This window comes from Pantherophis guttatus, chromosome 17 (genome assembly GCF_059756535.1).
Source record: "Pantherophis guttatus breed Tessera chromosome 17, ASM5975653v1, whole genome shotgun sequence".
In the NCBI taxonomy this organism is placed as follows: Eukaryota; Metazoa; Chordata; class Lepidosauria; order Squamata; family Colubridae; genus Pantherophis; species Pantherophis guttatus.
This window is the reverse complement of record NC_142079.1, coordinates 8,721,835-8,745,907: the sequence shown is the minus strand read 5'-3', so window position 1 is coordinate 8,745,907 and position 24,073 is coordinate 8,721,835. Positions and strand designations below refer to the sequence as shown.

General features: G+C 46.1%; 1 protein-coding gene across 2 annotated transcripts; it reads right to left on the bottom strand.

Annotated features, from left to right (window-relative positions):
- Positions 1-536: 536 nt before the first annotated feature.
- On the bottom strand, positions 537-23,455 carry SEPTIN5 (septin 5). Of its 2 annotated transcripts, none has more exons than XM_060683795.2 (11): positions 23,150-23,455; positions 17,931-18,027; positions 16,590-16,676; positions 13,795-13,918; positions 11,058-11,192; positions 7,599-7,716; positions 6,268-6,369; positions 4,608-4,704; positions 3,850-3,985; positions 3,043-3,145; positions 537-1,257 (listed from the first exon to the last, which is right to left on the bottom strand). In XM_060683795.2, exons 1-11 carry the CDS (start codon positions 23,237-23,239, stop codon positions 1,201-1,203), a joined length of 1,146 nt encoding a protein of 381 aa, XP_060539778.1. In that variant the 5' UTR covers positions 23,240-23,455; the 3' UTR covers positions 537-1,200. The 2 variants fall into 2 exon arrangements, with proteins under 2 accessions (XP_060539778.1, XP_060539777.1); XM_060683794.2 differs by having other exon boundaries at positions 17,931-18,060; positions 23,150-23,375.
- Positions 23,456-24,073: the final 618 nt, after the last annotated feature.

Below are 24,073 nucleotides of genomic sequence, written 5' to 3'. Positions count from 1 at the left end.
CGAGACTCCGCCCACCCACCCGGACGTTGTTACTTCCTGGTTTTAACCAGGAAGTAACCCGTTTCTGACCCTCTACGCGTGCGCAGAAGGCTTTGCGCATGCACAGAGAGTTTAAAAAAATCTGATAATGGCGTGAATGCAATCGGAACGAGCAAGCGTGTGCCCGCGCCCTTCCGAACCAGTAGGGAATGTAAGTAGATTTCACCCCTGCGGGGTTGTCCCTTAGAGATAAACTATGGAGAGAGGGAGATTAGGTTCTATTTAGAGAGGCTGAGGAGCTGTGCATTAATTGTTTTAATTCATTAAATTAATTAATTGAGGGTGATGGGCCAGTTATTCTTAATCTGTTTTTCTTTTCTTTCCCCCCCCCCTTTCTTTTCCGCACTGCGTTTCTTTCTTTTTTATTTCTTAAGAGATGAATTTAAGGGGGTGGAGGAAGAGGCCAGCTTTTATTCGAGATGCTGACAAGCTATGCATTAATTTAAACTTTCTACCTGCTGGAGTGATGGGGAAGTTACTCTTTCTATTTTCCCCCCTTTCTTTTCCTTTCTTTGGCGCACTGGGTTTCTTTTCGTGTTTTTTCTCTTTGTATCCCTCATCCCCAAACAGCCAACTTTCTGCTCCTTATTATCTCAAAACAGGCAGGGGAAAGAATCAAAAAGTCTGTCCCAAGCCAAATCAAATCTGCCCAGGAAGCCCCACCAACGTTTTGCTCAGATATATGTAAGAATGTCATTGCCCACCCCCCACAAAAAAAAGGCAGGTGTTAAGAAAGGGGGTGGGATGAAAGGAGAGAAGGCGAGGAAGAGGAAGAGGAGGAGGAGGAGGAGGAAAAATCACAGCACCGTGGTTAGTCGTAAACATTTAACGTGGACGTTCATAGAGTCCTCACACTTCAGACGCCCCCCACCCCACCCCCTCCCCACCCCCAGAAATTTTCATTTAAATACTAGGATACTCTCGGAGAAACGAGGGGTGGGGGGACCTCTTCCCGTCTTGCAAGACGGTTCATCAGCTTTGGAAGGAGAAGGTGAGTTGGTGGTGCCTCTCACTCGCAAGTCTCTTTTTGCTCGTATGGATCGTAGGGAAAAAAAAAAGTTTCCTGAAGCTGTTTCGCCAGCAGGATGGAGCCCAGGTTGCTTTCTCTCTCTCACACACACAGAGACACCCCTCCGTCGCTCTCTTCGTCCTGGTTCCTTCTCACTGCTCTTGAATTTGCTGTTGCATTTTCTGTAGCATCTCCTGCATTCTTCTCAGCTGCGGAGAGATAAGGGAGGGGAGGGGAAGGGAAGGGAGGAGAGGGGGGTGTCACCGTTTTGTTTAAAAATAAAATAAATAAAGGAAGACCACATTTTTGAGGATTTAGCCGGAGGACAAGTCCTTCCAATCATCTCCAGGTCTGTTGCTCTCCTTAAAGGTAAAGGTAAAGGTTCCCCTCGCCCATATGTGCTAGTCGTTCCCCACTCTAGGGGGCGGTGCTCATCTCCGTTTCAAAGCCGAAGAGCCAGCGCTGTCCGAAGACGTCTCCGTGGTCATGTGGCCGGCATGACTCAATGCCAAAGGCGCACGGAACGCTGTTCTCTTCCCACCAAACGTGGTCCCTATTTTTCTACTTGCATTTTTTTTACGTGCTTTCAAACTGCTAGGTTGGCAGAAGCTGGTACAAGTCACGGGAGCTCACCCCGTTACGCGGCACTCGGGATTCGAACCGCTGAACTGCCGACCTTTCGGTCGACAAGCTCACAGTCTTAGCCACTGAGCCATGCGTCCCCTTAAGTTGCTCTCCTTAAGGCAGTGCAAAAATAATAATAATAATAATTCATTCGGGGAATTTGATTCACAAACAGTTGGGATCAATGCAGAGTTTTCAGAACCGGATCAAAAAAATGGAATCCTCCAATCAGATCCTTTTAAGATCCGCTTAGTCGATTCCATTCAGATGGAAGAACAGCTTTTTTTCCCGAATCAATTGTAAATCCAAATCAAACAAGGGCAAATCGGTTACAGGTGTTCTCGAAGCATTTGCTTGCAGATGTTTCGTCACCTGATTAGGTAACATTATCAGTGCTAGGGAGTGTGGGGTTTGCTCCCTGTTTATATACAGTCACAGACGGGGGCTTGCCACGGCGTTGTTGGTAGGGCTGTTGTGTTCTCCTTGGTCATTCCTTGATTAGGGTATGATTTTCTGCAGGATTGTTTGTCTGGTGTTAATCCCTGCTTATCTGGATGTTGGGTTGCTGGAAGAAGAAGTGTTCTGGTCTTTGGATTTTCTTCTTAGCGTTTAATTAATTAATGAAAGTTAATCCCTGCGCGCCCCCCTCCCCCATGCCCATCTTTTTTCTTTACTTTTAAAAGCTTTTTTTCTACAACCTCTTTGGCCGAAAAAGTGCTTTTAAAAGTAAAAAAAAAAAAGCCTCTGATGATCGCGCAGCTCAGCTGGGATCGTCAGAGGCTTTTAAAAGCAATTTTTTTTCCTGCAACCTCTTAAGGTTGTAGAAAAAATGCTTTTAAAAGTAAAAAAAAAAAAAAAAAGTTGACCACGCCCACCGTCACATTAGCCCCCCTCCCAAGCCACGCCCACAGAACTGGTAGTAACAAATTTTACATTTCACCACTGCCCTGTCTTATATTGTTTTGAACCCCGAAATAAGCGCTTGGCCTTATTTTTGGGGAGGTCTTATTATTTTGGGCGCTTAAATATTTTCAGGGAGGGCTTATTTTAGGGGGGGGCTTATTTTCGCGCATGCGTTCAAAAGCCCGATTGGGCTTGTTATCAGGGGCGGTGTTATTTTCGGGGAAACAGGGTATGTCTCTGTCGATGCTAGTCACTATTGTTGATGGCTGACAGTTACTTAGTTGGGAAACATCTGCAAGCAGAGATGTTTGCATCAAGGACTCTACAGTTCAACCCTGAGCTATAGATCTTCCCTTTTATTTGAGGCAAGAGTCACGATTTATGACCATCATGGGCAGGGCTCCATGATGGTCGCAACTCAAGAACTAGCCGTATTTAAAACTTCAACAGCATCTTCAGCAGCTTACCTCTTCGTCCTTCATCTTGATGAGCTTCTCCGTTTCGGCATCCGGGGTTGGAAGCGGCAAGATGGGAATTGGGCTTTCGATTCGGTTGTCCTGAGTCAGTTTGCTGAAAAGGAGGATTAAAAATTAACTTCTGTAAATCAGCCTCACTTCTTCTCGGAGGAGGAGGAGGAAAGGAGGAGGAGGAAAGGAGGCGGAGGATGAAAGGAGGAGGAGGAAAGGAGGAGGAGGAGGAAAGGAGGAGGAGGTGGAAGAAAGGAGGAGGAGGAAAGGAGGAGGAGGAAAGGAGGAAAGGTGGAGGAGGAGGAAAGGAGGAGGAGGAAAGGAGGAGGAGGAGGAAAGGTGGAGGAGGAGGAAAGGAGGAAGAGGAGGAAGAAAGGAGGAGGAGGAAAGGAGGAGGAGGAGAAGAGGAATAGGAAGAAGTGGAGGAGGAGGAGGAGAAGGAGGAGGAGGAAAGGAGAAGAAGGAGAAGGAGAAAGAAAAGGAGAAGGAGGAGGAGGAGGAGGAGGAGGAGGCGAGGAGGAGGAGGAGGAAAGGAGAAGAAGGAGAAGGAGAAGGAGGAGGAGGAGGGAGAGGGAGAGGAGAAAGAGAAGGAGAAGGACTGTGGGGTCCTTGGTGCTCTCTGAACTTAGTTGTTTTCTTGCAGTCATTTCATGACCCAAACAATACCTAGCACTGATGACGTTACCTAGTTGGGTCATGAAACATCTCCAAGAAAACAGCCAAGCTCACAGAGTACCAAGGACCCCACTGTCCTCCTTCTCCTTCCCCTCCTCCTTTCTTCCTGATCTGATGGGTCAGGGAACTCACCTGGTCATCTGTTGGATGCACTGTGCCCGATAGTTCTCATAATGAACGTCACACGTCACGTCTTTCAGGTCATGCATGTGGGTTCGGATCAGCATGTTTCGTAGCTTCACGAAGTCACAGTGTGCCTGGTTCTCCACTAGGGAAGCCAGAAAGACAATCCTTTTGGAGCTGGGTGGCATGAACCACTCAACCCATCAAGGAATTAAAAAGAGCCCACTCATCATTCTGTAGCGGAAAGACACAGAGGTCAATGAAGAAAGAGATCTTCTCATATAGTGCTCCACGTTATATCTATGATAGATCATCCATCCATCCACTCATCATTATGACACACTCTGGGAGGACGGGGGAGAAACAGGGTCATAATTGGGCCGTAAATTACTTAGGGTCAGAGCTGGCTTCACTGGGGTACATGCCGACATGTTGCTCCTAATAAATAACTGGATTTCTTTTGAAGCTTGGCTCGAGACTCATGGTTTAATTAGAGCATCCGTCGGAACCCTGATAAAATCCACATCTCTGAAAGGACAACTGGGAACATCTTCTAATCTGAGTGGAATATGCCGAGATCAAACCAGGATTGGTTCTGACCCTAAACTGACCACCACAGAAGCTCATAACTCAAACTTCCACACTGTTTTGGCCTTCAGAGCTTCACTGCTTCCAAATCCGAAAGTTTCGCTTAGATTTCAAAGAAAATAGTTCAATAGATCCTGGTGTTCGTCAGATCAACGTTAAAGTCAACAAAGACAGCTTACCTTCCACAATGCCCCAAGGGTAGAGTCTTCCTCGGACTCTCTGCCCCTTGGCTTCCACCACCGTGTTGCTACCAATGACTGCAAAGGGCGCGCTCTCCTGGTGCAAACACAAAATGTTAGGAGAAGTTAGGACGGTGTTGACGAACCTTTTCGGCACCGAGTGCTCAAACGGCTGCACACACACGCGTGCCGGAAATCGGAAGAACAGATGCCCAGTGCATAAATGTGCGCCGGGAAGATGCTCTTCTGATTTCCAGCACGTGCATGTGCACCGGCCACCTGGATTTCCAGTTTCTGGCATGTGGCGCGTTTCTGGCATTCTGGTGCGTGTGAAAACCAGCTGGCCAGTGCGCATGAGCACACAGGAAACCCGAAGATCGTCCTCCCAGCGTGCGCATGAGGACTGGCCACCTGGTCTTCCAGTTTCTGGCATGCATGCACGCGTGAAGACCAGGTAGCCGGTGTGCATGCGTACGCTGGAAACCGGAAAATTGTCTTCCTAGCGTGCGCATGCACACCCGCCACCTGGTCTTCCGGTTTCTGGAATGCATGCGCACGCCAGAAACCGGAAGATCGTCCTCCCATCGTGCGCATGCACACCGGGTGGCTGCTCTTCCGGTTTCCGGCGCTCAGCTGGCTGGGGCGCTGGAATCTGGAAGAGCAACAGACAACAGCTCACGTGCCCAGAGAGATGGCTTTGTGTGCCACTTCCGGCACGCGTGCCATAGGTTCGGACAACCACATAGGTTAGGACAGGGGTCAGCAATCCGCGGCTCTGGAGCCGCATGTGGCTCTTTCATCTCTCTGCTGCGGCTCCCTGTCGCTGGTCAGCGCCACAATTTTGAGAGGAGCTTCCGGGTTGGGGGGTGGGGAAGCATGGCGTGCCAGGAGGAGACTCTATGGCAAGGGACGGGTTTTCCAGTCGGCTCCACAATTGATAGGGCTTTTGGTTAGGACAGGTAGAGGAAAAAGGACACCGCACTAGGAAGAGACTCTATGGTGGGGGAACCGGACTTCCGGTCGGCTCCAGAATTGAACAGGGGGCTTCCGGTTAGGACCTTTGCGGCTCTTTTGAGGGTTTGAGGTTGCCGACCCCTGGATTAAGAGAACCACAACCAAGGTTGCCTTTCCTGGATACCCATCAGAAAAGCAGAGAGGTTTACTAGGAGGACCCGGTTGAAAGTTTAACCAGGTTGACCTCACTTCTGAATAGGCAGCAAAGTGAGCAAAAAGAGCCTGGTGGCGCGGCAGACTAAAGCACTGTTATTAACAGTTATTAACATTCAGCTGCCTGCAATTACTGCAAGTTCGAATCTCACCGGGCTCAAGGTTGACTCAGCCTTCCATCCTTTCTAAGGTAGGTAAAATGAGGAGCCAGATTGTGGGGGCAATAAGCTGACTTTGTATAAATATACAAAAGAATGAAGGCTATTGCTTAACGCATTGTAAGCCGCCCTGAGTCTCCGGAGAAGGGCGGCATATAAATCAAATTAAAAAAAAAAAAAACTCTGGGCACATTCGATGCAACAAACCTCACGTGTTTATTGACATCGGTTAAAATTGGTGTTGACCAAAAGGGAAGCAATCCCATGGAATCCCAAAACTGGTTGAGTAATATAATCTATACTCGAGTCTAAGAATTATGTGGTTTTGGACTCACCTTCAGTTCTCTATCTTGTTGCTTGAAGTCCTCATCTTCATCAGAATCGCATTCGGGAAACTGGTAAACTTTAATTCCAAATTTATCAATCTCTTCCCGGATCTGAGAAAAACACGATCGTTCGAATCAAATATTATACCTGTCATGTATTGCAATGTATTCTTTGCGCAGGGGTTAGAAGGCAGTATTGCAGGTTGACTCTGCCCACTGCCAGCAGTTCGATCCTGACCGGCTTCAGCCTTCCATCCTTCCGAGGTGGGTAAAACGAGGACCCAGATTGTTGGGGGCAAGAGGCTGACTCTGTAAACCGCTTAGAGAGGGCTGGAAAGCATTGCGAAGCGGTATATAAGTCTAAGTACTATTGCTATTGTCCTTCCTTCCTTCCTTCCTTCCTTCCTTCCTTCCTTCCTTCCTTCCTTCCTTCCTTCCTTCCTTCCTTCCTTCCTTCCTCACTCCCTCTCTCCCTTCCTTCAGGTTGACTCAGCCTTCCGTCCTTCCGAGGTGGGTCAAATGAGAACCCAGATTGTTGGGGGGCAAGAGGCTGACTCTGTAAACCGCTTAGAGAGGGCTGGAAAGCACTATGAAGCAGTATATAAGTCTAAGGGCTATTGCTATTGTCCGTCCTTCCTTCCTTCCTTCCTTCCTTCCTTCCTTCCTTCCTTCCTTCCTTCCTTCCTTCCTCACTCCCTCTCTCCCTTCCTTCAGGTTGACTCAGCCTTCTGTCCTTCCGAGGTGGGTAAAACCAGGACCCAGATTGTTGGGGGGCAAGAGGCTGACTCTGTAAACCGCTTAGAGAGGGCTGTAAAAGCACTGTGAAGCGGTATAGAAATCTAAGTGCTATTGCTATTCTGACTAAGGCAAGGAAGCTGGCTGGGTGACTTTGGGTCAATCACCAAGAGACTGGGAGTTCTAGTCTTGACTCAGGTATGAAAGCCAGCTAGGTACAATCACTAGGAGATGGTGAGTTCTAGTCCCACCTTAGCCATAAAATCTGGCTGGGTGACTCTGGGCCAATCACCAGGAGATGGTGAAATCTTGCCGTAGTCATGAAAGCTGACTGGGTGACTTTGGGCCAATCACCAGGAGACACCGAATCCCATCTTAGCCACCAAAGCCAACTGGGTGACTTTCAGCCAATTCCTCTTTTTCAGCCCAGCCCACCTCACGGGGCTGTTGTTGTGGGGAAAATAAGAGGAGGAAGGACTATTAGTAAGTTTGCCACCTTGCATTTTTTTTTATATATACAAATCATAAAAAGGTGGGACATATATAAAAGAAGTAAATAAATTTTAAAAACCCTTTCCTTTAGAAAGAAGGAATTTTCTGCCTACCCGTTCTTTTAGCTTCTTGATCTCGGAGGGAACGAGGCAGTCGGCTTTCGCAATGAGGGGGACAATATTCACTTTTTCATGGAGGGCCTTCATGAATTCCACATCAACCGGCCTTAATCTGCAATGGAAAAGGGGGTAAAAAAGACAAAAATCTCCATCCCCACGTGGTTGGCTTCTCAGAAACAAAACCAGACACATTCCCTCCCAGTTGAATTCCAAAACCAGACGGGGAAAGCAACTTGGGCGTGACAAAGAGAAAGCTCATGTCAGGTTCAAGAAGTCAAGAACCAGGACAGAGTTTAAAATTTTTTTAAAAAGTTTATTTCTTTTTTTTAAAAAAAAAAGTTTTATTGTTTTTTTTTTTTAAAGTTTATTTCATACTACCTAGGAGGGGTCCTCGATGCTCTCCGAACCTGGTTGTTTTCTTGCAGACATTTAATTACCCAACTAGGTCAGGGGTCAGCAACCTGCGGCTCCAGAGCCGCATGCGGCTCTTTGGCCCCTCTGCTGTGGCTCCGTCAGGTGATCCTACCACTGGCTGGCCCCACCCCTCACCCTCCCCTCCCAATCACTCCTCGCCTGGCCTGAGAAGGTAAGGGCAACGACAGGGGATGGAGAAGCGGCCAGGGCAGAGACAAAGAGATACAGAGAGAGGGGGAGAGAGAGAGAGACATAGAGAGATACAGAGAGAGGGGGAGAGAGAGAGACATAGAGAGATACAGAGAGAGGGGGAGAGAGACAGAGAGATACAGAGAGAGGGGGAGAGAGAGAGATACAGAGAGATACAGAGAGAGGGGGAGAGAGAGAGACATAGAGAGATAGAGAGAGGGGGGGAGAGAGAGAGACATAGAGAGCTACAGAGAGAGGGGGAGAGAGAGAGACAGAGAGAGCTACAGAGAGAGGGGGAGAGAGAGAGACATAGAGAGCTACAGAGAGAGGGGGAGAGAGAGAGACAGAGAGAGCTACAGAGAGAGGGGGAGAGAGAGAGACATAGAGAGCTACAGAGAGAGGGGGAGAGAGAGAGACATAGAGAGATACAGAGAGGGGGAGAGAGAGAGACATAGAGAGATACAGAGAGAGGGGGAGAGAGAGAGACATAGAGAGATACAGAGAGAGGGGGAGAGAGAGAGACATAGAGAGCTACAGAGAGAGGGGGAGAGAGAGAGACATAGAGAGATACAGAGAGGGGGAGAGAGAGAGACATAGAGAGATACAGAGAGAGGGGGAGAGAGAGAGACATAGAGAGATACAGAGAGGGGGAGAGAGAGAGACAGAGAGATACAGAGAGAGGGGGAGAGAGAGAGACATAGAGAGATACAGAGAGAGGGGGAGAGAGACAGAGAGATACAGAGAGAGGGGGAGAGAGAGAGAGACATAGAGAGATACAGAGAGAGGGGGAGAGAGAGAGACATAGAGAGATACAGAGAGAGGGGGAGAGAGACAGAGAGATACAGAGAGAGGGGGAGAGAGACAGAGAGAGAGATACAGAGAGAGGGGGAGAGAGAGAGACATAGAGAGCTACAGAGAGAGGGGGAGAGAGAGAGACATAGAGAGCTACAGAGAGAGGGGGAGAGAGAGAGACAGAGAGAGCTACAGAGAGAGGGGGAGAGAGAGAGACATAGAGAGCTACAGAGAGAGGGGGAGAGAGAGAGACATAGAGAGATACAGAGAGGGGGAGAGAGAGAGACATAGAGAGATACAGAGAGAGGGGGAGAGAGAGACATAGAGAGATACAGAGAGATGGGGAGATAGAGAGACAGAGATATACAGAGAGAGGGGGAGAGAAAGAGACATAGAGAGATACAGAGAGAGGGGGAGAGAGAGAGACATAGAGAGATACAGAGAGAGGGGGAGAGAGAGAGACATAGAGAGATACAGAGAGAGAGGGAGAAAGAGAGAGATGTCAAAAGGATTTTGTGGTTTCTAGTGTTTTTAAACAACTGGTTCTCTGCCCTAATGACCGGCTGGGTAGGCGTGGCTAGGGGGGGAGTCATGTGACTGGTGGAAGTGAGTGACATCGAGTTGGCCACGCCCATCCAGGTTCTGTGGCTCCCGGTGTTTTCTTTTCTGTGGGAAACAGGTCCAAATGGCTCTTTGAGTATTTTAAGGTTGCAGACCCCTGAACTAGGTAATATCATCAGTGCTAGAAGGCAGCGGGATTTGTGGCGAGGAGCAAAAAAGGGGAGGAGGAAGAAGAGGAAGAAGATTGTGGGGTCCTTGGTGCTCTCTAAACTTGGTGGTTTTCTTGCAGACGTTTCATGACCCAGCTAGGTAACGTCATCAGGGGTAGAAGGGAGTAGGAGTTGTAGAGAGGAAGAGGAGGAGGAGAAAGACTGTGGGGCCCTACATAATCTCTGAGGTTGCAGACATTTCGTTATCCAAATGAGGTAACATCCACAGTGCTAGAAAGGAATGGGATTTGGGGGGGGGGAGGAGGAAGAGGAGAGGGAGGAGGAGGCCTGTGGGGTCCTTGGTGCTCTCTGTCTTTAGTTGTGTAGGAAGTTAGCACCCACCCCTCTCCTAGAAGAATGAAATATTTTGGGAAATATTAAAAAGGCAGAATATTATGTTTCCCTGGATGAGAAATGGAGAAGCATGTTTTAAAGACGAAGCAGCTCCCATCTTTCGTCCCCCACCCTTTGTCAGTGGGCCAGAGGCAGAAACTCAATCTTTGTCAAAGGATCATCATCTGCAACACAATAGAACCCATCTAGGACAGAAACTCACCACATGGCACCTGGGAAGATTACATCAGCCAGCAAGGCTAGCTAAGACCCCCACCCCCTGCGAGTCTGACAACCAATCAGGATACTCTTTCTGGGACCCAGGAAGTTCAAAGCCAGAGAGGGCATAAAACCCCCGGGGACTCGCTGTATCTCAGCCCCTTTTTCTGTTCAGGAACTCAAACCATGTGATCCTGTCCACCATTAAACCATCTTTCCAGTTACCTAGTTGGGTTATGAAACATCTGAAACACGTCAACAGAGTAATTCTGGGAATTGAAGTCCATAAGTCTTAAAGTTGCCAAGGTTGAAGAACCCTTCGTAACAGCTGTAAAGGCTGCATCAACACTCACTTCCAAGCAAAATGGCCGTGACTGTTGGATCCTGGCCTTACCCAGTGGTGAAATCCAATTTTTTTTACTACCGGTTTTGTGGGTGTGGCTTGGTGGGCTTGGTGGGCATGGCAGGGGAAGGATACTGCAAAATCCCCATTCCCTCCCCACTCCTAGGAAAGGATACTGCAAAATCTCCATTCCCTCCCCACTCCAGGGGAAGGATACTGCAAAATCTCCATTCCCTCCTCTCTCCAGGGGAAGGATACTGCAAAATGCCCATTCCCACCCCACTCTGGGGGCAGCCAGAGGTGGCATTTTCCGGTTCTCCGAACGGCTCAAAATTTCCGCTACCAGTTCTCCAGAACCTGTCAGAACCTGCTGGATTTCACCCCTGGCCTTACCCGTGTCCAAACGGTGAGATAAAATAGAGGCAACAGTGAACCCGATTGTCTTGGATATTCTTCCGGTTGAGGCCACTCTCATCTCGGAAGTATTGTTCAAACTGCTGATCGATGTAGTCGGTGATCGGCTTCCAACTGGACAGTAAGTAACAAACAAGGAAAACGAAAGCAATTATAATTTCCACCATCCGTGGCCAAGAAAGAAAGAAAGAAAGAAAGAAAGAAAGAAAGAAAGAAAGAAAGAAAGAAAGAAAGAAAGAAAGAAAGAGAGAGAGAGAGAGAGAGAGAGAGAGAGAGAGAGATATGGGAAAAGAAAGAAAGAAAGAAAGAAGAAAGAAAGAAAGAAAAAAAGAAAGAGAAAGAAAGAAAGAGAGAGAAAGAAAGAAAGAAAGAAGAAAGAAAGAAGAAAGAAAGAAAAAAGAAAAAGAAAGAAAGAAAGAAAGAAAAAAGAAAGAAAGAGAAAGAAAGAAAGAAAGAAGAAAGAAAAAAGGAGAAAGAAAGAAAGAAAAAAAGAAAGAGAAAGAAAGAAAGAGAGAGAGAGAAAGAAAGAAGAAAGAAAGAAGAAAGAAAAAAAGAAAGAGAAAGAAAGAAAGAAAGAAAGAAAGAAAGAAAGAAAGAAAGAAAGAAAGAAAGAAAGAAAGAATAAATACGGGTAGTCCTTGACTTATGACCACAACCGAGCCTAAAATTTCTGTTGCTGAGCGAGAAAGTTGTTCGGTGAGTTTTGCCCTATTTTACGACCTTTCTTCGCCACCGTGGTTAAGCGAATCACTGCCACGGTTGTTAAGGGAATACGGCTTCCCCATCGACTTTGCTAGTCAGAAGATCACAAAAGGGGGATCGCGTGACACACGGCCACCGCCATAAATATGAGTCAGTGGTCAAGTGTCTGAATTCTGATCACGTGACCTTGGGGGATGCGGCAAGGGTCGTAAGTGTGAAAAACGGTCGTAAGTGACTGTTTTCAGTGCCGTTGCCATTTCGAATGGTCGCTAAATGAACTCCTGTAAGTTCAAGGGGGGGAGGGGGGCTATCTGTTTGACATTTTGACCGGATGGACAGGAGACACTGGACCAATGAAATGGAAGACCTGGTGGTTGCAATTCCCAGAGGATGTTAATTTTGGTTAGTTTTAATCTTGGTTAATGTAAATGCATATGTGTCTTTGCTGGACATGCGGAGAGGAGCTCAGAGAATGCATGAATTGAACTGAGAATAGGATAAAATAGGAATAGGAATAGGAATAGGAATAGGAATAGGAATAGGAATAGGAATAGAATAGAATAGAATAGAATAGAATAGAATAGAATAGAATAGAATAGAATAGAGAGAAGGAGAAGGAGGGAAAGAAGAGGTAGTAGAAGAATGAAAGAAGTAGAAGCAAAAGGAATAGAATAGAATAGAATATTTATTTTTATTTATTTGTTTAAATTTCTATACCGCCCTTCTCCAATATAGGACTCAGGGCGGTGAACAGCCAAAATAAAACAAGACATACATACAAAACATACAAAATCTAAAAACTGATTAAAATAATTAAATCTTTTGGCCGTAATTAAAACAATTCCAATTTAAAATCAGTTTAAAATTTGACTCAAGCCAGCCCAGCTAGTTGAAATAAATGGGTTTTCAGGGAATAGAATAGAATAGAATAGAATAGAATAGAATAGAATAGAATAGAATAGAATAGAATAGAATAGAATAGAATAGAATATTAAGTGTACAATTATGATGATAGAATAAATCTGAAAAGAAATTGAAAGAAAGTATATACTATTAGAATACAGGAGCTGCTTGGATATCAAACAAGGAGAATATTCCATAGCAAAGAAGATAGAAAGGAGAGAGGAGGAGAGGATAGGAAGAGGAAAGGGAGGGTGGGAGACGAAGGGAAGGAAGGGAAAAGGAGAGGAAGAGTAGGGGACAGGAGTAGGAGAGAAGGGGGAAAAGAAGAGAGGAGTGGAGGAAAGGAAAGGGAAGTAGGATGAGGTCGGAGAGGAGGAAGGAGAAAGTAGGACGAGATAGAGGAAAGAAGAGAAGGGGAGGAGAAGTAGAAGGGTTGTTGCGAAATGAGGGAAGAAAGGGTAGAAGAGCAACTCCGAATGTAATTAAAATGCCTTATTTTAATGCTTTCTTTAAGGAAAACATGTATATGTAGGATTAATTGTGTATAAGAAAATATACATTTTATATTATGTGTATAAGAAATAAAAACGAAAAACTTTTCCAAAAAAAAAAAAGGAATAGAATAAGAATAAGAATGAATAGAATAGAATAAGAATGAATAGAATTAGAATTAGAATTAGAATTAGAATTAGAATTAGAATTAGAATAGAATAGAATAGCAATAGCAATAGCAATAGCAATAGCCCTTAGACTTATATACCGCTTTGCAATGCTTTCCAGCCCTCTCTAAGTGGTTTTACAGAGTCAGCCTCTTGCCCCCAACAATCTGGGTCCTCATTTTACCCACCTCGGAAGGACGGAAGGCTGAGCCTGGTGAGATTCGAACTGCCAAATTGCAGGCAGTCAGCAGGCAAGCAGAAGTAACCTGCAGTACTGCACTCTAACCACTGCGCCACCGAGGCTCAGAATGGAAGGGAAGGGAAGGGAAGGGAAGGGAAGGGAAGGGAAGGGAAGGGAAGGGAAGGGAAGGGAAGGGAAGGGAGCTTGGAGGTCTTTTAGTCCAGCCCCCTAATTAAGTGGGTTTTGTACAAATTCAGACAAAAGGACTCACCAATCTGAGTTGTTGACGGCATCTCCAAAGCCTGGCGTGTCAACTATTGTCAGCTTCAGCTTGACTCCTTTCTCTTCGATGTCCACGGTATGCTTCACAATCTCTACCGTCTGATTTATTCTTTCTTAATAGATAAAAGGACCAAGGAAAAACAACAATGGAGGTTGGTTAGCCCCATGGTCTTCTCCAAGTCCCAACTCAGGAGTCAACCCCAGGTTGCATCTGCTCTCCCTTTCCCTCCAAAATAGCCAATGGGCTGGGTGGCCTTGGCAGGCCTACAACAGTTGGCCATGACCATATGGTCATGCCCACCTGTTGTAGCCCACCAGTGGCCAGCGGAGCTGGTAGCAGATTCGGACAGTGATGAGGTTGGGGAGGAACATGGGCCAGTCCTGGAGTCTAGGGAAGGCTCTGATGAGGGCTCTGCGTCAGAGGCAGAGTGGGGGCCAGGACCATCTGACAGTTGTCAGCTGCCTTCGGAGTCGGACATCAGTGGGGCAGAAGAACAGCTGGAGCCTGTTCCCAGTGTGCGCATGCACAGAGTTGCCAGATGAAGGAAACAGCTAAGGAACAAGGGTCGACTCAGGAGTAAAGCGACAGGTGGATGGTGAATGGCCCCTCCCAGAGGGAATAAAAGAGGAGCGAAAGGGGAGTGGAGTTTGCAGGAGACAATCAGTTCGCTTAATTGGTTTGTGACTCTCCAAGACTCCTTGCCAAGTTTTGAAGATATCGGCCTGCCAGCTCTCCAAGCCAGATAAGGTCTGTGAGTATAAATCCATCCTTGAAAGACTTTGCTGGATGTGAATGAGAGGAATTCACAGTAACTTAATAAAAAGGGATAGTTGTCGGGGTAAGGAGTCTGCTTCATGCTCTTGGGGAGCCTAGGTCAGTATACCACTGCACCCCGTGTTGTGGCTCCGTTGCCTGAGCCTGGGCTCAGATGCAGACTCTGCAGACTCTGAGAGTGAGGGAGAGGAGTTAGCAAGGCCTCCCTCTCCAGGACCCTCCTCTCTGGCAATGCCTCCGGAGGACACCGAAGGCCAAACGATAGGCTCAGAGCCAAGCACGTCCCCGCAGCCACAGGTGGACAGCGATGAAGAAGATAAGTGCTGGCTGGACCCATGACAGAGGCGCAAGGAGAAGCGTGCACAGCAGAAGGGAAGGCGTGCCAGAGATTAGCTGAGTCACTGGACCACACCCCACAGGGTATAAATGTGGGTGTGGTGACCGGTTCAGTTTGTGACGAGCAAAAACTGGAAATACTCCATGATCTCTGTGTTACTGGACTTTGCCTGCTTTATCGGACTGCATTTGGATTAATCCTTGTATTGTTGACACTCTGCCTGTTTTATTGGAATGCTGGCAGTCTAATCTTTGTTTTGTGTGAGTAAAGTCTGAATTGGCAGCTAGCCACTGGGTTGCTGCCAGCTTTATCTTCAAAGAGTTTTGTCGTGTGGCTTATTAACTCCGGGCCGTCTGTGGGGGTGCATGTGGGGTACGGGGACAAAACACCCCATTCCCCCTGCTCCATCTGAGCCATCGCAGGCGTTCGACTCTGGCTGACCCTCCGTGGACACTTAACTGTGGCTCATCCACCCCAGGCAAGCCACTTCTCCAGGGGTGAAGTTGGCATGGCCCTGTGGGCCCGACCAATTGTCCCATTCTGGATGTTGGTTAAGTCAGTGCCATGACAATGGTAAACCATCTTCTGTACTTTTACCAAGAATGGACAGAACGTTCATGGAGAAAAAAATCTGTGTGATTGATAGCAGTCAACAAGGACTTGATGGCACAGCTCAATCAATCAATCAAAATCAAGGACAATGTAAGTCTGTTCAGTGGTGGGATTCACTGGTTGTAACAACCGGTTTGATTCGCGCACCCTCCGGAGGCCAGAAATGGGCCCGTTTCCGGACTTCAGGTAGGCCCATTTTTTTGCCCTCCCCAGGCTCATAAGTCACTTTTTCCAGTGCTGTTGTAACTTTGAATGGTCACTAAGAGAACGGTTGTAAGTCGAGGACTATCTGTATAAGGGACAAACTCAGGGGTGAAATGTAAAATTTGTTACTACCGGTTCTGTGGGCGTGGCTTGGTGGGTGGGTGGGTAATGGGACTGGGTGGGCGTGGCCAACTTTTTTTTTTTTTTTTAACTTTTCAAAGCATTTTTTCTAACGCTTTGAAAAGCCTCTGCCGATCAGGCAACTCAGCTGGGATCGTCAGAGACTTTTCAAAGCATTTTTTTTACCACCTCTTCGGCCAAGAGGTTGCAGAAAAAAATGCTTTGAAAAGCCTCTGAGGATCCCAGCTGAGCCGCGCGATCATCAGAGGCTTTTTTTTTTTAACTTTTAAAAGCATTTTTTCGTCGGAAGAGGTGGTAGAAAAAATGCTTTTAAAAGGTAAAAAAAAAAAAAAAAGCCTCTGATGATCGCGTGGCTCAGCTGGGCATTGGGGAGGGGGGCACGCAGGGATTTTTGCTACCGGTTCTCCGAACCACCCGCCGCCATCGCTACCGGATCGGGCGATCCGGTCCGAACCGGGAGCATTTCGCCCCTGGACAAACTCATCCATTACAGCGAAGCATGCTTTCATCAATTCCGTCATGTGGTTTTGGGCCTGGAGAGATCGCAGTTGGTCAATGAATCAGCTTAGTTTGTAAAAAACAGATCCTCTCGGATTACAAAGCCACCCAAACCCACACGCTTCTACCAAGAACAAACAATTAAGATCCACAAGTTATAAACATTATGGGGGAATTGTGCTCTTGGCTGATCACGAGGACTGATTAAGAACGGTACCCTCAGCGTTGAGAAGTTTTCGGTCTTTGTAGAGATCTGTCAGAAAGAGGCTGTTCACCAGGGTTGATTTGCCCAGACCAGATTCTCCTAAAAGAACAAAAATCAAACAATTCTTTTTTTAAAAAAAAATATGCATATCTTGGAATGAGTCAGAAATGCCATCTTCAGAAATGGTACAGCAGAACTGACACTATCTTCTCTCTGTACCTGATATTCTTATTTAGGACATTCTGTCCTTGCAGAGAGACAATATTTCAGTCTAATTTTTAATCTGCATTCTCAGTGAAAGGGAGGGGAGGGGAGGGGAGAGGAGAGAAAAAGAGAAGGGAAGAGAAGAGAAGAGAAGAGAAGAAAAAAGGGAAGGGAAGGGAAGGGAAGAGAAGAGAAGAGAGGAGAAGAGAAGAGAAGAAGAGAAGAGAGAAGAAAAAAGAGAAGGGAAGGGAAGGGAAGGGAAGGGAAGGGAGGAGAAGAGAAGAGAAGAGAAGAGAAGAGAAGAGGGAAGGGAAGAGATGGGGAGGGAAGGGAAGGGAGGGGAGGGAAGAGGAGAAGGGAAGGGAAGGGAAGGGAAGGGAAGAGAAGAGAAGAGAAGAGAAGAGAAGAGAAGAGAAGAGAAGAGAAGAGAAGAGAAGAGAAGAGAAGAAAAAAGGGAAGGGAAGGGAAGAGAAGAGAAGTGAAGAGAAGAGAAGAAAAAAGGGAAGGGAAGGGAAGGGAAGGGAAGGGAAGGGAAGGGAAGAGAAGAGAAGAGAAGAGAAGAGAAGAGAAGAGAAGAGAAGAGAAGAGGGAAGGGAAGGGAGGGGAGGGGAGGGAAGAGGAGAAGAGAAGAGAAGAGAAGAGAAGAGAAGAGAAGAGAAGAGAAGAGAAGAGAAGAGAAGAGAAGAGAAGAGAAGGGAAGGGAAGGGAAGGGAAGGGAAGGGAAGAGAAGGGAAGAGAAGGAGGAGGGAGAGAGGGAAGACAAAGAGAAAGGGTGGAAGGGAGGAAGGAAGGAAGGAAGGAAGGAAGGAAGGAAGGAAGGAAGGAAGGAAGGAAGGAAGGAAGGAAGGAAGGAAGGAAGGAAGGAAGAAAGAAAGATTAAACAGCATTCCTCCTTTTGATTCATCCACCCCTGGATGTCCACAGATGGTCTACCTCTAGCCCGGATGAGGTTGAACATGCAAGCTATTCACAAGTGGAACCTTGGCTGACCATTTCTAGCTAATCTTGGATGACCTTGGAAGATCTACCAAGCCCAGAATGTTTAGTCCATCCCAGAACTGTTCTACCGGGAAGCTGAAAACCCCATCTTTTGGTAGAACCACGTCCATACTTAAAAAGAGAACGTCCTGAACCTGGGTGTTCCCTCACCTGCCACCATGAGGGTGAAATCGAAGCCCTTCTTCACCGATTTCCGATGGACCTGATTGGGCAAAGTGGCAAAGCCCACATACTGCTTCTCATGGTCCTGAGAAGGGGAGATAAGCAGCCATGGGTCAGACTGGGGGAAAAAGGAGAGAATGAGAAAGGAACAAACTTCTGGTCTGCACAATAATCATATCAACTCTTGAGGTTGGCTACTCCTGAGAGTAAAGTCCGGAGCTGTTCGCTTAGATTGGGTCTTATAGGACAGGCATCTCCAACCTTGGTAACTTCAAGACTTGTGGACTTCAACTCCCAGAATTCCTCAACCAGCTTAAGACTTGTGGACTTCAACTCCCAGAATTCCTCAGCCAGCTTAAGACTTGTGGACTTCAACTCCCAGAATTCCTCAACCAGCTTAAGACTTGTGGACTTCAACTCCCAGAATTCCTCAACCAGTTTAAGACTTGTGGACTTCAACTCCCAGAATTCCTCAGCCAGTTTAAGACTTGTGGACTTCAACTCCCAGAATTCCTCAACCAGCTTAAGACTTGTGGACTTCAACTCCCAGAATTCCTCAACCAGTTTAAGACTTGTGGACTTCAACTCCCAGAATTCCTCAACCAGTTTAAGACTTGTGGACTTCAACTCCCAGAATTCCTCAACCAGCTTAAGACTTGTAGCAGAGCTATCCAGAGGAGCCTGGATAGCTCTGCAGACTAAGCAGTGCAATTTAACACCAACTGTCTGCAATTAAAGTAAGTTCGAATCTCACCAGGCTCAAGGTTGACTCAGCCTTCCATCCTTTCTAAGGTAGGTAAATTGAGGACCCAGTTTGTGGGGGCAATAAGCTGACTTTGTATAAATATATAAAAGGATGAAGGCTATTGCTTAACGCATTGTAAGCCGCCCTGAGTCTCCGGAGAAGGGCGGCATATAAATCAAATTAAAAAAAAAAAAAACTCCCAGAATTCCTCAACCAGTTTAAGACTTGTAGCAGAGCTATCCAGAGGAGCCTGGACAGCTCTGCAGACTAAGCATTGTAATTTAACACCAACTGTCTGCAATTAAAGTAAGATCGAATCTCGCCAGGCTCAAGGTTGACTCAGCCTTCCATCCTTTCTAAGGTAGGTAAATTGAGGACCCAGTTTGTGGGGGCAATAAGCTGACTTTGTATAAATATACAAAAGTATGAAGGCTATTGGTTAACGCACTGTAAGCCGCCCTGAGTCTCCGGAGAAGGGCGGCATATAAATCAATTTTTTTTAAAAAAAACTCCCAGAATTCCTCAACCAGGGCCTCCGGGGGGAGGGGGGAGGCCTAGAAAGCCTCTGGAGCCAGGGGAGAGCGAAAAACGGGCCTTCTGGGCGTTGGAAAACGGGCCGTTTCCGGCTTCCGGAGGGCCTCTGGGATGGTGGGGAAGGCCATTTTTGCCCTCCCCAGGCTCCAGAGGCTTTCTAGGATATAGTGATGGACACCAGAAGACCTTCAAGATCCCTTCTAAGCTCCGTTATACTGTAATTCTGCAACTGCTCTAGAGAGTTTTCATAATTTCTCAAAAACCTAGTTAAGGGTATGCTAACCTACTGGACAAGAACCAAGAACAAATTTGCCAGAATGGCTTCATTTTGTCAATTGCCCCTGTCCAGTGAAGGCTAGGAATATAAAAAAAGACTTTTTTTTTCTCTCTAGCAAAAGTGGATCTGTGTTTCTATTTGCAATTTCCTTTTTTTTTTTTTTTCTGCATTTGCTCAAAAGGAAACGAGCATTGGGTTGATGCCCTCGTTCACACACACACACACAACAGTCTTAAAATCCCCGGCTTTCAAAATCTCCGCAGCTGGGTTTTACACAACGACGACGCAAATCAAAATTGGGAAAAAACAAAAAAAAAAAAGAGGCTTTAGGACAATGTGCAAATCTAGGCCACGGCGCTCATTCCAGAATGCAATCTTTTGCGATTAGAAAGACTCGATTGCTTCTTCTGAAAGAAAAGAGCAAAAACGCAGTAAGATTATTTTCCAGCAGAGAGCCAGAAAAATATGAACGGGAAAGCCCGTTAGTAAAGGAGAAAGCAGAGTTTGCAAACCGTGGCAATATAATCAGCTTTTTTTCGGATACATTTTGCCTTCTGAAGTCAAGGTTGGTACACAGTGGCCTCCAAAAGAAATCAACAGATTTTTCTTTTTCCTTTTTATGTCAACATGGACATCGGCTGATCTGGCGCGTCCTTGGTATGTCCGATTCCCATCATCAAAGGCCACCCTAGCTAAAAGTTATGGGTGCTGGAGTCCCATCCCAATATAACATTGTTTCTCAACCTCAGCAACTTTAAGATGTGGGGACTCCCAGCTCCCAGTTTTCCCCAAATTTCACCATCAGATCAAAATTATCGGATCATAATTTGGCTCTGCAACCCAACAAGAGAGACACAGACTTCAGAGGATCATTAGAACTGCAGAAAAAACCATGGCTACCAACCTGCCTTCCATGGAGGACCTCTATACTGCACGAGTCAAAAAGAGGGCTGGGAAAATATCTACAGACCCCTCACATCCTGGACATAAACTGTTTCAACTCCTACCCTCAAAACGACGCTATAGAGCACTGCACACCAGAACAACTAGACACAAGGACAGTTTTTTCCCCAAACGCCATCACTCTGCTAAACAACACCACCATCAAATAATTTACTAAGACTGTATTACTATTATTCTTCTCTTCCTTACTAGTACCTATCTCTTCCCACTTATTACTATAACCGTGTTGCTTGTATCTTTATAACTTATATTGTTTTTACTGTTTCCTAGTATGATTTGATTGCTTATTAGCATCCTATGACTATCGCTAAGTGTTGTATCTTATGATTCTTGACGAATATATTTTATTTTTTCTTTATGTACACTGAGAGCGTATGCACCACAAATTCCTTGTGTGTCCAATCACACTTGGCCAAGAAAGAATTCTATTCTATTCTATTCTATTCTATTCTATTCTATTCTATTCTATTCTATTCTATTCTATTCTATTCTATTCCATTCCATTCCATTCCATTCCACTCCACATATTCTATTCTATTCTATTCTATTCTATTCTATTCTATTCTATTCTATTCTATTCTATTCTACTCTACTCTACTCTACTTCTATTCTATTCTATTCTATTCTATTCTATTCCATTCCATTCCATTCCATTCTCCTTCCTTATTTCCCTATTCTATTCTATTCTATTCTATTCTATTCTATTCTATTCTATTCTATTCTATTCTCTATATATTCTATTCTCTATATATTCTATTCTATTCTATTCTATTCTATTCTATTTTCTAATTAGCAACTCATGGACAATCCCAACGTAGGATGCACACCATCTACCGATCTGCTCACCTCACCCACATCCGCTTCATCTTCTGTTCAGACAATATTGGGGTTAACAGCTGGGAAGATCTCCCCAAACCATAATCTCAAACATCCTTGTATGTAATTTTTGTTCCTCCCCTTCTTTATTTTATTTATTAGATTTCTATACCGCCCTACTCCCGAAGGACTCAGGGCGGTGCACAGCCAAACAATAAAAACACATACAATACAAAATTTAAAAAATAGAATAAAATCAAATTAAATAATTTTGGCCCCGACAAATTTAAAACCCCAAACTTTTAAAACCAATTTAAAATTGAATATATAAATACTAAAAGATATTTAAAATTTTAAAAATCTTTTATAAAAGAGGGGGAAAATTAGGCCAGGCCGGCCTGGTGAAATAGTAAGGTCTTTAAGGCGCGGCGGAAGGTGCGCAGATCCGGGATCCTCCGTATCTCTGGGGGGAGCTCGTTCCAGATAGTAGGTGCCCCCACAGAGAAGGCTCTCCCTCTGGGGGCCGCCAGTCGGCATTGTTTGGCTGACGGCACCCGGAGGAGCCCCTCTCTATGGGAGCGTACCGGCCGGTGGGAGGCTATTGGTGGTAGTAGGCGGTCCCGCAAGTACCCGGGTCCTAAGCCATGGAGCGCTTTAAAGGTGGTAACCAAGACCTTGAAGCGCACCCGGAAGACCACCGGGAGCCAGTGCAGCTCGCGCAGGAGAGGTGTTACATGGGAACACCATTCTTTGTCAACAGTCAAATCAGAGCAGCCCACAGAAAGCCACCGATGGGTGCAAACCACAAAATAACCTTGACCAATCACCGTCTCTTCCAATTGGCCTCGCCAGCTAGATGACCTACAAGGTCCCTTCCAACTCTGTTAATCTCAACTAATCTAAAACTCTTAATCGTCAGCAATTTTTGACCTAATAAAGGAGTATATTTATAGTTTGGGGTTGAAATGAAGGGTCCTTGGTGCTCTCTGAGCCTGGTTGTTTTCTTGCAGACTTTTCATGACCCAACTAAGTTACATCATCAATGATGATCTAGCACTGATGATGTTACCTAGTTTGGGTCATGAAACGTTTGCAAGAAAACTACCAAGTTCAGAGAACACCAAGGACCCCACAGTACTTTCTCCTCTTCCCCCTCCTCCTCTCTGCAAATTTCATTCCCTTCTAGCACTGATGAGGTTCCTTAGTTAGAAATAGAATAACAGAGTTGGAAGGGACCTTGGAGGTCTTCTAGTCCAACCCCCTGCTTAGGCAGGAAACCCTACACCACTTCAGACAAATGGTTATCCAACCTCTTCTTAAAAGCTTCCAGTGTTGGAGCATTCACAACCTCTGGAGGCAAATTGTTCCACTGATTAATTATTCTAACTGTCAGGAAATTTCTCCTTAGTTCTAAGTTGCTTCTCTCCTTGATTAGTTTCCACCCATTGCTTCTTCTCCTGCCTTCAGGGGCTTTGGAGAAGAGCTTGACTCCCCTCTTCTTTGGGGCAGCCCCTGAGATATCGGAAGACTGCTATCATGTCTCCCCTGGTCCTTCTTTTCATTAAACTAGACATACCCAGTTCCTGCAACCGTTCTTTATATATTTTAGTCTCCAGTCCCCTCATCATCTTGGTTGCTCTTCAGTTGGATCACAAAACATCTACAAGAAAACCACCAAGCTCAGAGAGCACCAAGGACTCTTCATTTTTGTCCTGAACATTTTCTTCCCTTGCACTTGGATGAGAAGATGATGCTTCTCCTGGGTTATCCTTCTCTCTAAGGCAGCCCCTTTCCCCCCCTCCTCTTCCCACCCGCCCATCCACCTACTCCTTCCTTTCCAGTTTGGTCCCCGCTCTGCAGTTATTCTGGTACCTTCAGCTTGGCAGACGGACTCCGTTGGGTTTGAGTGCGGGGTAGAAGCAGCTTTTCCACTAATTGCTCTTGCAGGATGATGGAGTCCATCGGAAGGAATTGTGCAGAAGGGCCCCCGGGGGCATCAAACTATAAATGGATAAGCGCTGAGGAAAACAGCCCCCATTCGGGAGTTCTTATCCAGTTTTGACTAACTGTATCTGGCAGGCACCAGTCCGCCCACCCACACGTACACACACAGACACACTCACACCCAGCCAGAGGGCTAGGATTTCCTGTCCAACTCTTACAGGCTTACTCAGAGGGAAGGGAGGAGAAAACGTGTGTGTGTGTGTGTGTGTGTGTGTGTGTGAACACAAAGGAGAACATCCACTGGGGCTAATAGGAAGCTTCCTAGAGGGAGCATTGTCACCCGTGATCGTGGCTACGGAGCCTTAGGGGGTTATAACAAAGGCTTTGGAATAGGAATTGGGGGAGGGGGGAGGTGTCAAATCGGCTATTCCTCCCATACTTTTTGATAAATAGAGAGGTGGGGGGAGGGAGAGGGGTGTGGGAGGGGGAGAGAGGGAGAGACAGAGAGGCAGGCAGGCAGAAAAGAATAGATGAGAGAGGGAGAGACGGATAGATAGACAGATGTCATAGATAGATAATGGATGGATGATATAAAATGATAGAAATAGATAGATAGATAGATAGATAGATAGATAGATAGATAGATAGATAGATAGATAGATAGATAGACAGACAGACAGACAGACGGACGGACGGACGGACATTGATTAGGTATGGAGATAGATAGATAGATAGATAGATAGATAGATAGATAGATAGATAGATAGATAGATAGGAAGATAGATATTAGGTATGGAGAGAAAGAGAGAGAGAGATCAATTAGGTTTGGAGAGAGAGTAGGTATGGAGATAG